The 12,477-nt window shown below is 43.0% G+C and overlaps 1 protein-coding gene across 1 annotated transcript; it reads left to right on the top strand.

The window, feature by feature from the left end:
• The first annotated feature begins 3,830 nt into the window (after positions 1 to 3,830).
• On the top strand, positions 3,831 to 10,416 carry LOC147635676 (uncharacterized). Its single transcript, XM_086802225.1, has 13 exons — positions 3,831 to 4,111; positions 4,713 to 5,063; positions 5,669 to 6,472; positions 6,817 to 6,920; positions 7,036 to 7,180; positions 7,269 to 7,610; positions 7,717 to 7,932; positions 8,534 to 8,674; positions 8,823 to 8,936; positions 9,020 to 9,138; positions 9,219 to 9,365; positions 9,512 to 9,734; positions 9,877 to 10,416. The coding sequence occupies exons 1-13, from the start codon at positions 4,058 to 4,060 to the stop codon at positions 10,072 to 10,074; spliced, it is 2,958 nt and encodes a 985-aa protein (XP_086658351.1). The 5' UTR covers positions 3,831 to 4,057; the 3' UTR covers positions 10,075 to 10,416.
• Positions 10,417 to 12,477: the final 2,061 nt, after the last annotated feature.

The following is a 12,477-nucleotide window of genomic DNA, read 5'->3' as shown; positions in this document are numbered from 1 at the left end:
GAAGAGTGCTAATCTGGAGCACTCTTCTGCTAGTTGCTAATCTGCAGCAATTAGCAGAGGTTTTTACAAGCAAAAGAGGGAGTTCTAGTCCAGAGAGACTAGAGAGGTCTCTTCGGTTATGTACCGAAAAACGGAGAGCTTGGGGGTAGACCCTTCAATACCATTTGACATTGCTTCAAATGGGGGTGATAAAGTTTTTTGGGGGGGGAAAGGTTTAGGAACTTCTCTATCAACAATCGACGGGTACTTGCTTTACAAAGATAGAAATTGTGTATTATCTTGGTGACTTTTGGTGCCAAATTCTGATTGAAAGTTAGAATAGTCCAAGTGTTGGTCACCCTGGGGTACAAAAGACATGTGCACTAGTTAAAAGACATTTCTGTTAGCCTAGTTTGTTCAAGGATGTCCAAGACTTCGTGCTGAAATACAAGAAGTGCCAGATCAATAAGCACAAGCATCTCAAAGTAGGAGGCTTGCTCCATCCCCATTGGATATTCCCAAAGGAAAATGGGAGAGTATTTCCATGGATTTTATCATCGGGTTACCTAAAACGAGTCAAGGATATGATTAATTTTGGGTGGTGATAAGATGTGCGTCACCAAACTCGTCCTTGTTTAGAAGGCAAAGTGTATTGCCAGTCTCTATGGATTGGTCGACTATCAATGGGTTGTGTTCAATCTTTTCGAACGGAATCATAGGGTCCTCTGCAGACAAGGACGGGGTTACGGACGTCCCCCCTACACCACTCGGCTCGTGCATGCCAAGTCGTGAGGTGGACGGAGGATAAACAGCCTCCGTCTGGAGTGCAAGTACCGCATGCGAGCAAGTGTAAGGCCAAAATAGGTAAAAATACTCAAGAAATACTACCCCGAACTCCCTAAGCAGGTGTACCCTTGCTCGAAACCTTTTTTTATAAAAAATGTAAAAACTATGTAAAATTTAAAAGAAAAAAATTATAAATGTAAAAACACTTTACGGAGTGCATAAATTAAACCAACTACCCAATATGTCTCGGAGTGTGTCGGCCGATGGAAGCTCAAAGTCGATGACACACTGCATCATTGTCGATAGAAACTCAAAGCCAATGGCACTTCGAAATTCACCGGAATTACCTCGAGCTTGCTCGTATCCCCCAGATGATGTCCGTAGGCATGCACATGAGGGATAAGAGGGCAGAAAATGATGCAAGTGGATACAATGCCACTTCAGAGGTGGGAGAGAGAGAGAGAGAGCGCACTCCTTTCGTGTGGAAACGTCGTGCAACTCCTCCCAATTGTGTGGGGGTGTGAGTAGAAGGTGCCCAGTCAAGACGTACAAGAGACAACCCCAAAGTTGCGTGTTTACCTTGCACTCTCTGCTTTTTTTTTTTTAAAGCCGGGCGTTTACACTGGCGTATTCGTGTGGCTGGGCATTGATGCCGCCAGTCCGGCGGTAGTTGTGGCCGCTCTATGTGTTGGCACACGTTGGAGACTTTGTTTCCTTGGTGCTCCCTTAGTGAGAGGGAGACTGGTGGCCTTGTGGCTTAGCAGCTAATGATGCTCGTATCGGCTGTGCTTATTATCGGCGGCCCTAGCTTATGGTTGCACTGTTGGTGGTGGTGCCTGTTGATTGTGGCCTGACGTTTGAGATTTAGACTGGCTGGCGGCCCACTGTGTGCTTGTTGCTATCTATCAACCACCTTACCTTTGTTGGGAGCTACAAACAAGGTGGCTTCTTCGAAGGGCTCGACTTAATCATGCGCTTCAAGCCCAGTGATGTGGTTGCTGTCTCATGCGCTGCTGTGAGCGGCCATGATGCCTGTGGGCTTCTCCACAGAATTCGCCACCTGTTGTCCAGCAAGAGAGAGAGAGAGAGAGAGCGCTTTCTTGTGTTGGGATGTACCCTCTCGGGTGAGCACAACGGGGGGGATGTTGCCTTGGTTGCACCAGCCGGCTTGCCTTGGTTGCGCACACATTACTGCTGCAGGTTATGGCCGTTTAGCTGCCATGCTTGTGCTTCAACGAATGGCTGCAGGATTCTTTGTGTGTAGGCTATAAACAGTGTTCTTCGTGCGCTCCCACGAGAGAGAGAGAGAGAGAGAGAGAGAGAGAGAGAGAAGCCGCCTCTTGCTCCGGTGAGCTTTTTCGTGGGCGTACCTTAAGGTTTCCACAGAGAAACTCTTGCTTCCAATTCTAGAGAGAAAACTAAACACGCTCCCTTCTTTTTCTCTGTGTAAACCTTATCCACACAGCCAAGAAAAAGAAAAAAAGGATTAGATTTTAACCAAGGAAATCTTATCTTGTTTTTTTTTTAACGAAGTCACTCGAAAAGCCTGTTCGAACGCATCTGCCATAGTCAGAGAGGAGATAGAGCTCTTGTTCACCACCCACGGATATGGATAAGAATCCACGGTGCCGGGCTTATGTAGTGTCCTACCTAACCACACTTGCCCGGTTACCCACGGTCCTACCTAACCACACTTGCCCGGTTACCCACGGTCCTCTGACTCTCGTCGGATCGTTCTCCAACGATTGGGTTCCATGTCTGGTCAAGCCTTACGTAGCCGATTACAAGCTATGTGACAATACAAATTAAACTTTGAGTTAGTACCCTTAGTCTTTCTTCTTTCTTTCTTTCTTTTATTTGGATCAATAATTATATATATAATTATTGAGTTAGTACCCTTAGTCTTTCTTCTTTCTTTCTAATGTACATGATCTTCCCCTTGATTGCACTCTCACACATTACTATTTCGACACACCTTCTCAATGTGATGAGAATCTATTGATCACCTAACATGCTGCACTAGACCTATACTCCTAGTCATATGCTAGACTGTTATGTCTTAGCTTGTCCTATACTAGGCTACAATGTTGGCTTTTACTTGACACTTTACACATGAGAGGATGGGGTTACAACTAAGTGTGAGAAACAATGCCCTTTTGCTTGCTACTACATTTAATAACCTTTAATTGTTAGGTTTATTGGTGTTTTATTTGCTTCAGACTTAGAGGCTTTAAGCTTGGTCTTCTTATTTGCGAACGACTTAGTGGTTATGTTCCCAGATTTTCCTCTAGATCTTTCTTTACTCTCACATTCACACACTCCTTCATACGTGCTAATTTGGCCACATTACCTCACCTCAAAGGTTATATCTTTTTCGACATCGAGGCGCATACATGTGTGTATACGAACATGCATATCAAAGTAAAAGGGTAAAGTGATAGGATGTTTAAGCCATTGGCCAAATTTATAGACTTTCAATCCCTCTGGACTCAAAGCCACGATTAAGAAAACTAAACATTTAAAAATAGTTTTATTGATAAATATAAATATATATGCATCAACAAATATATTTATATTTATTGATGCACATATATATAAGCATATATATGCATCAGTAATAGATCAGTCTAATCTAATCTATATAGAGTTTTGTCTATATGATTTTTTGTATACCGATTACATATTAACCATGCACAACCAAGGCACAAGGTGAGGAGAGAAAAAAGAAATCCTCGATTTTTAAAAAATAAGAGGAAAATCTCTTCGATTGACCCTTTGTATTCCAATTGACCTTTTGTATTCCGATTGACCCTTTGTATTCCTGCTTCCATTCCTGCGTTTCACTTCTTAATGTCTTTTACATGCGTTTCGCTTCTTAATGTCTTTTACATACCGCAGCAACAACTGGGTTGAGTAGTAATACATGTTAAACACATACATCTATAGATATGAGTTAAGAGAAAGTAGAAGAGTCGTTTTGCTATGTAAAAAGAGTGACCCCTCCCCCTCTCTCTCACGCGCACACATTTTGTAGCTTGCGCTCACGCCCGAAACGCACAAGAACGTGAGTATACGCACAAGAACGTGAGTATATTTTGGCATTTTGACATAAATATAGAAAAGCGCCACCTTCAATGCCGTGGAGTGCTCTCCAAGTTCAACCTTCTCGTCGTGTACAAAAATAAACACACACAGACGGAGCTGGCAGGAAAACCTTTTCTTCTACTCCTGCAACCCGAATTCTTGACATTTCCGTCAACCACTTAGCCTTCGTTTTCTCACGGCGTGGGGGATGGCTACAGCCCTCCACTACGCTCAGAAACGCCTGCTCAAAGATCTTCAAGAGGTGTGTTTGCTGCTGCCTCTGCTATTTCTTGTATTGTGTCTAGGAATACGTTAGGGTTAGGTTCAGGGTCTTTGGACTATCTTCACAAGCTTCCAAGCGCTTTCTGCGAGTGCATTCGTATATTGAGGTAACATTTACGCTTTCAGAATGGTTTTAGGATGCAGGGGTGTTTGATTTGCCCCAAGTTTCTGGTACTGCAGTCTGAATAAGCTCATGCCGATCGTAGCTAAAGCTTAATCGTCAACCCAATCGTTCATATGTGATTAGCCCTAATTTCAGGTTAAAGTTATATTATTCTACGTTTGCTTTAATTATCTGCCTCTATTTATTGAAGCACATCATCTGGATTGTCCTTCATGTCACTGAGTATCTATTAGTGGCTTCATCTCAATCGTAACAATTATCTGTTAAGGATTGTCTGTTGCTAATTATGTTCACATTTCTCCAATAAGTGCTAATGGAGTGGGTAGCGAAGTTCTTATTTTCTCTAATTATCTCTCATATTAACCCTAAGGTCATGTGATTTGCCGTCAAGTTCTAACTTGCGTAAGTGTTGCCAAATGAATTATGATTTGCTAAATTTTGGTTTTTTCCCTTGCAGGTACTTCAAAACCCCCTTCCAAATGTTGTGGGGAAGCCGCTGGATGACAACATATTTGTGTGGCATGTCAATGTGAGGGCAGAAGATGATGATAATCAGCTTTCAGGAGGGACTTTCCATCTGAAGCTTGTCTTTCCGCACAGCTACCCCAACCTAGGGCCACAAATACATGTCAGCTCGCCCCTCCCTCATCCCAACATCTTTCAAACTGCACCCACAAAATGGAAACTATCGCTGTGGGATTGCATTCCTGGTTTTAAAGGCTGGAGCAGCGCTTACTCTGCACAGAGCATCCTCTTGCAGCTCCAGACATTCCTTTTACGAGAGGATTTACAGTACGACAACCGGACCGTGAGTGTCTGCCTCTATGCGCATGAATACACATAAGGATTTGCAATACTTATGTAGGGGTTTGGTTCAGTATATATATGGCTCATAAAAGGGGATATGGGGATATTTGTGTATGTTAAGCATCCACTATATATGTGAAATTTTGGCAGTATGTAGATAAAATGGATGTGTGGAATGCAATGAGTGACTGGGATGGGATGAATGGAATGATTGACTGCGTGGAATGGGATGGATGACCAGATGTCATAGATCACTGTGTGGGATGGATGACAATACAGGAAGTGGAATGCATGACTCATGGAATGGTGAGGATGACTGCATAGAATGAGATAGGAAATGGAATAAATGAATGTATGCATTTGAATGTAATTGGAAGGAGTGGGTGACTATCATTTATGGATGGAATGCAAATGTATGAAATGGATTGGAATGTAAAGTAATGCATAAATGGAGTTTATCTATGTAATGGAATGGAATGTGTATGTTTGAAATGGTGAATGGTGTATGCATGCAATGGGATGAATGTCTGCAAATGGATTGTCATATGGAAGAAGCGTATGGCTACAAAGTCCCATAATGCTCACATCATCTGTTTGTATTTCTAGGTTAGCCAAGACAGGGCTGTCAGCTTTGCAAATTCCTTCACTTGCTCAGAATGCCCACACAAGGGTATTGATCCTTTTCCTGCATTCCACACTCAAGACGAGCTCGAGGGAGCAGTGAAGAGGAGAACAAAGCTGCTGGTGTCCAGGCCAGTCATATCCCAGGTTCTCAGGTCTTTGAAACAGTCTGAGCGCACTCTACAGGATGATCATTCGGGGCGCTCTGCAGAAATGGACCCCAGACACAGCCAGGATAAGACTCCACAACACGGGGATATAAAGCAACAAAGCAGCGATGGGGATCAGCAACAGAGCGGCAATGGCCATCAAGTGAGTATCGAGGACGGATGGCAAACAGTAATGCACAGGAAACACAGTAACCAAGCCCAAATTCAAATCAATGGTCAAGATAAGTACCCTCTTGCATCTTCAAATGTGGCATCACAAGGGCCTTTGGAGGCTAACGCAGAAGAATCTGCTTCAGAAACTCTATCTTGTACAACATCAACATCTGATCATGATTTGAATGGTCTCCAAGGTGCATCTTCTTCCATGGCCAAACGTTCCAAAGCTGCAAGGAAAAATCGGGCTAGAACCATGCGACGGATGGCAGCTCGATCTGGGAGTGTACCACATGGAGCTGCTGTGAAGGTCAAGGAAGGCTTACAAGGAGTTAAAGCTGTGACAGTTACTGAAGGGTTAACAAGAGTTCAAGCTATGGGCCTTTTCGGTATGCTGCCCATAGAAGCTTTGACGGTGATAATTTCAAGACTTGCCACAAGTGATCTTGCTTCCCTTTCCATGACAGTAAGTATTTTGCAAGCATTTCTTTAACAGGTTCAACACTGTTTTGAGCACATGTGTACACACTATGCACACATGCGCAGGCATACATATGCACATGTGCACATCTGCACCATGTAGGCACACAAAGGTACACCTGTACACACCCACATGCACCACCACTGCATGTGCACAGGACAAATACATGTATTCGCGCACAAAGGACCAAGTTTGGAGGTGTTTGGGCAGCCTTGGACTAGTCTGAAGAAGCCCCAGCCAATGCAATGGCTTAAAAGAAGCTTGTGAATATGCACAATCATATGCACGGATGCACACACACACTCACTACTTTGTGGCATTGATGGCAGTGCCATGGCATAAAAGAAGCTTGTGAAGATGGCTTTGTTTGGAGAGAGATCTTATACCGTCAGTTCCCGGCCACATCTCTTGAAGCAGCCACAATGAATGACTGGTGAGTACGCTTGTATCTCTTTGTAGATCATGCAATGTACACTTGACTTAGATCCAACATGCTTATATGCTAGACTTAATATCAAGCTGCCTTTCTTATCTTCTTTGCATTACAGGAAACATGCCTATATGCTAGAAAGCAGCAACATCACAAGCAGTCTGCAATGCTTCCATTCAAAGGTCACATTCGAGAAAGATGTCCTTGGCTACCCGATCACATACACCATCAATCCACGCACCAAATGTGTTGACTACATTGAAGTGAGTTTTCAACAGTGTTATGTAGGTCCATAAATTCACATAGAGATGTGTGTCTCAAGGAAACTAATCGTGATTTCTTATGCTCTAGGTGAGTTTTGACCTCCTTTCTCAGACAGCCTATGATCAGCAGCAAGTCCGGACCACGGCCAATAATGAAAAATTCGATCTTCTTCTTCCTCTCTACATAAACCAAGAGCACTTCGAGCGTGGCTTGCCTTTGCTCATGCGGGCAGCACAAGCATTGTGTCCGGAGATGATGGCAAATACTTTCAAGCCTGAGATGGTGCTCAACTTCATGCCGAAGCTTTTGAATACAATGGTAGTGCTATTGTGTAGCAAGGGAATATCGACAAGTGAGCGTGCTACTGATGGTTTCTGCACACTTCACCGCCTATTCATTGCTCTGTGTGACCGATTCAACTTATGGAAGGTAAACATGAGGCTTTCTAAACCTTTGATTTTAGCATCTTGCTCTGAAGTTCTGCACATTGGCAGGATTAAAACAGCTCAGTAATCCATGCTTTTGTGCCTCACAGGAGGTGGAGAAGCGGGTGCTGAAGTTTCAGAGCTCGGAGAAAGCTCGGTGTAAAGCTGAGTGTCCAAGCTTAGGTGACTTTATTGCTCTGTTGACGGTATGTTCAAGCAAAAAAACGAGCTGGGAGATGGTTATACGGCCATGGATCAATGAACTATTCGACAGAGGTGTTATATGGGTTTGCAAGGCTCACCCTCATTCAGTGGAAAAGCACAAAGTAAGCTTTAGAAGCATTCCAAACTACTTCATGTTGATAGACTGAATCCCATCATCCATAGATATGTCATATGTATGTGCATTTGTATGTATGCATGCATAAACCGTTTGTATAGTAGTTTGTATGTATGCATAGACCGTTTGTACAGTAGTTTACATAGATCACTTGCATAGTACGCATATATGTATGCATAAATTTCTTGCAAAGTAAGCATGTATGTATGTTCTTTTGTACATACGTATGCATGTATGCATAGTTTGCTTGTGTAATATGCATGTATGTCTGCCTAGATCACCTGCTTAATATGCATTGTTTGCTAGCTTAGTATGCATGCATGTATATATGTGGGTCGATAGGTAGGTATTCATGAATGTGTATATGTATGTATGTATGCATGCATGCATGCATTGATGCATAGATTGCTTGCTTAGTATACATGTATGTATGTAGCTTGCTTGCTAAGTATGCATGCTTGTATGAATGTATTCATCTGCATATGCATAAATTGCCTGCGTAGTATGCATGCTTGTACGTTTGTGGGTCTGCCTTGATCGCTTGCTTAATGCAAAGCATGCTGAACTGCCGAGACTGTTTTGAGCAGGTACACCCGAAATCTGGGGGAGTGGATGAGGAACTTTTGGAAGCATGTTGGGATGGCCGCAAAGTGGGATTGCGCCTAGCCATTTTCTTTTATGGGTTTATACACATGGTTGCAAGACCACCCGGTGTCTCCCTCTACAAGGTGAGTTTTATGAAAGTAAGTAAAGAAGGCATATGAGATTGGAAGGTGTGCCTGCCATCAGCAGGAGGGACACATCCAGACCCATTGGTTTGTGTGACCAGCCTCTCTTAAGATACATGAATCTAAATGTTCACACTACTCGTTTTAGGTAGCAGCAGCATATGATGCTCTCTATGGCATGGCTTCATTGCCCATGAAGAAGCGTATTCAGGATTTCTGCAAGATAACTATGGCAGTTGATAGCTGGCCTGTATTCTTCAAGGTGGGAACTCAAACTCTCAACTTTGTTGACTAGTTGTGTTGTATTTGAGCACATGGGCTTAACGTGGGATTGTGCATGTGTAGGCCATTGGTCTTCAAACCCCATCTAAGGAGTACATGACCGGATGGCTGCGGCAATGCTGGTTCAGCTCCTTACGCAAAGGATACCACACAAATAATACTGACTTTTCTGCCATCCAAAAGTAATCATCTAATATTTTATAGCTAAATGAGACTTCTTAATCAGAAATGGCAAAAATCATCACCTTACCTCGTGTTGCAGGCATGGTGTGTCCAAAATATTGCTGAAGGGGGAGACCACTCGCCTGGGCGTGAACTCAAGAGTGTTCCTGCAGGAGAAGTGGCGATTTGAAAGTGTTAATGTCCAATTTTTAGATGCCTCCTGCTTGCTTTATGACTTCAACGGCAGGTGAGTGTGTGGACCAAAGTTTATGTAATGCTGTCCGTGTGTGTGTGTGTGTGTGGGGGGGGGGGGGGGGGGGGAGAGAGAGAGATGGGCGGGGGGGGAGAGAGAGAGAGAGAGAGAGGGGTAGCTGATTTGACCTTCTCCTACAGGTTCATAAACGTGGTGGATTACTGTCATAGGAGTGCTAGGGGCCTCAGGCACTCTGGAGATCATATTATCTACTCAAGAAAAGAAGGAACCCATACAATAAACATAAGTCTGGGGAGCCTTGGTACTAACGTAAAAGAGATGTATTTTACAATGAGCGGTTGGTCGGGAGTTAGACTGAAGGACATACGACTCCCATTTGTGCAGCTGGTGGAGGTGGAGAAGGTATACGCCTGTGTGTGCGCGAGTGCGTGTGACAGATTGATAGATGCAGTTTAATTGAATTTGTGAACGTGCATGGTAACTAAACTGTGCCATGTTCCCTTTGTTTTGAGTTTTGAAGCAATAACTGTGTGCATGTGTTCAGGGCAAGGAGTTGTGTGAATATCATTTAGAAGACAAGAATCTAGGTGAGCACCGGTCAGTCATTATGTGCCGCCTCTATCGGAACGAACCTAGCCGATCTGCAAGTTGGTATGTGGAAGCAATTGGGCAGCTCGGTGCCGGGGCAGCAGACGAGTATGGACCTATCAAGACTTGGATCGAGCAAAGAATACAATGCTAAGAGCCCTTTCCCACAGCCAAGACACCCTTTTCATATCTGCATCAAAATTGGCACAGTTACAAATTGCACTCAAAACTTGGCCTCCACACCATAAAAAAGAGTGTGGGAATGAAAAAACATATATACATGTTTATTTAATGCAAAAGTGAATGGTTATGCTTCCACTGCCTGGGAAGACCGCTCTAATGAAGAGAACTTTTACATTCTCCAATCCCCAAAGGTATGCCCACTTTACAGAGGATCCAAATCACAGTAGTCAAAAGGAGAGCGTCCCCCTCAGTGCTCCAAAAAAACTGCATTCTAGTGTATTTTTACCGACCAGAATGAAGAAAAACTTGCTGAGATTTTATGTAGCGCTTATTTCAAAGGCTTCCAAAATCAAATGCTACCCAAACCTCCTCTTCCCCTTCCCGAACCTCCGAATTCTTGCCACGTGGCAGCTTTGTGAAACTCTTCCTTAAGATAATATATAGAGATGTGCTTTAAAGGGGAATATAGAGAATATCATCTTCAAGGGTTGGTATTCAAGCTAATTAATTAATGGGGTGCTAAGGTGAAACCTTAGCCTATCTCCTTGTTGTGCATATCAGATTCTCTCTCTCACCCACACACACACTCGATCTCTATTCTCCTCCACCTAGTCACCTCCACTAGGCTCTTCCTATTCCAACCCTTGCCCCTCTTCCATGCCCCCCCAAGCATTGAGGCCAGCATCACGTATCTATGCATTAAATTTAGTCAACTAATCTTCTTCCACCACCTCGAATCTTCTTCTAGTGTCGCTTCAACGTCCCCGATTGCTAAGGTTCAATAACTCACATTAATGTGAAAAACATAGAGGGCCCATATTTAGAAGAAAAAAGCTCGCGGGCTAATCTCGTTAAAAAAAACCATCCATTCAAAGGGTGCCAATTTCACATGTAGACATATTTCCAACCATAGAGAGAAAGTGTCTAAAGCATGTAAAAGCATGTGACTTTGCTTTCAGTGGATACACCCCCAGGTCTTCTTGGAGTAATCAATTTAAAAGTCACAAATTAGAGATATCCCTTGATTGATGGTGTCCACATAGGACCACACATATCACTATGTATAAGCTATACTTTTTGAAAAGCCCTTATTGATCCATCTTTTATGAATGATGCCCATTCCATCTTACCCAAAATGCACCCCTCACATACATGTTTGACAAGGGTGGCAACTCTGACACCATCTCTTGCCTTTTAAGGCATAACAAACTGCCAAAATTCAAGTGACCAAAGTGGGCATGCCATAGCTCCATGTCACTCATAGCATGTATGACCTAAACTGAACAAGCATTATGTGTCAATATCTCATACATGTCCAACCTATAAAACCCATTGCTTAGAGTACCGAATACCATTGTGATGTCTCCACACTCCACTCATGAATTGTACACTTGTCACATCAACAAATCCGACCACTAGGCCTACCCCCATAATGGCAGAGAGATAGACGTAACAAGTTCTTTTTAGTACCTGGCATAAACAAGACTTCTAAGAGAGTGATTCTCCCACTATTTGTAACACTAGCAGTGAGAACAACCTTACCAACTCCTTCATTGGATATGAGAAGTTGTTTACACATGTGGCTATGCCTCCTTGAGGTGAAGACTTAATGAAGAAAAACAAATCATGTTGAGAAGTAATGTGCTTACTAATACCACTATCAAAATACTAGACATGCTAATATGTTACACATACAACATAGACGGAAAGGTCACAACTACATTACACAATCAATCATCCTATGCATAGTTTATTGACCCCTTCTTTTCAACATTTGGTGCTCGTGCATCAGCCATAGCAATGCCTAACTCTTTGTTTTTCTCCTTCTCCATCCTTTTTATACATTCATTGATATAACAACTTGGCTTACAAGTTGTATTTACCTTTCTTCTTAGGCTTTTCACCCCCCTTCTTAACATCCTTGCCAAAGATTGGGCCAATTCTGCCTTTCACTTATAGCCGCCCTGAGAAAAGGCTTTACCTTTACCTTTTTGATTGGCAGTTATTACCTGATCTCCCATACTAGTTCGGTTTTTCCTTAATATCACTACAATCAACTCATCAAACGTAAGGGCATCGGAATTACCCTTTATCATAAGCCAAAGTGTGAATGCAAAACCCTAGTATGAATCTAGTAAGCTGTGAGAACAATAGACATTAAAGAACTGTCTGGATAGGCCTTATCAATACATGCAAGCTACTCTCCTTGAGATCTTTAATCCTTGTGAGGAACTCATCCATTAATTCTCCCTCATTCAAATGCTCAAACTCTAAGTGCTTGTGCGAGTAGGCCACACATGCCTTGTTACACACCCGGTAAAGCGCAACAAACAAGCGCATCCCAAGCATGCTTGGCAATTTTACATAAGTGAAT

The sequence above is a fragment of the Cibotium barometz genome, chromosome 9 (assembly GCF_041138505.1).
Source record: "Cibotium barometz isolate CiBa-2024 chromosome 9, ASM4113850v1, whole genome shotgun sequence".
Taxonomy (NCBI): Eukaryota; Viridiplantae; Streptophyta; class Polypodiopsida; order Cyatheales; family Cibotiaceae; genus Cibotium; species Cibotium barometz.
This window is presented reverse-complemented; position numbering and strand designations above follow the sequence as displayed.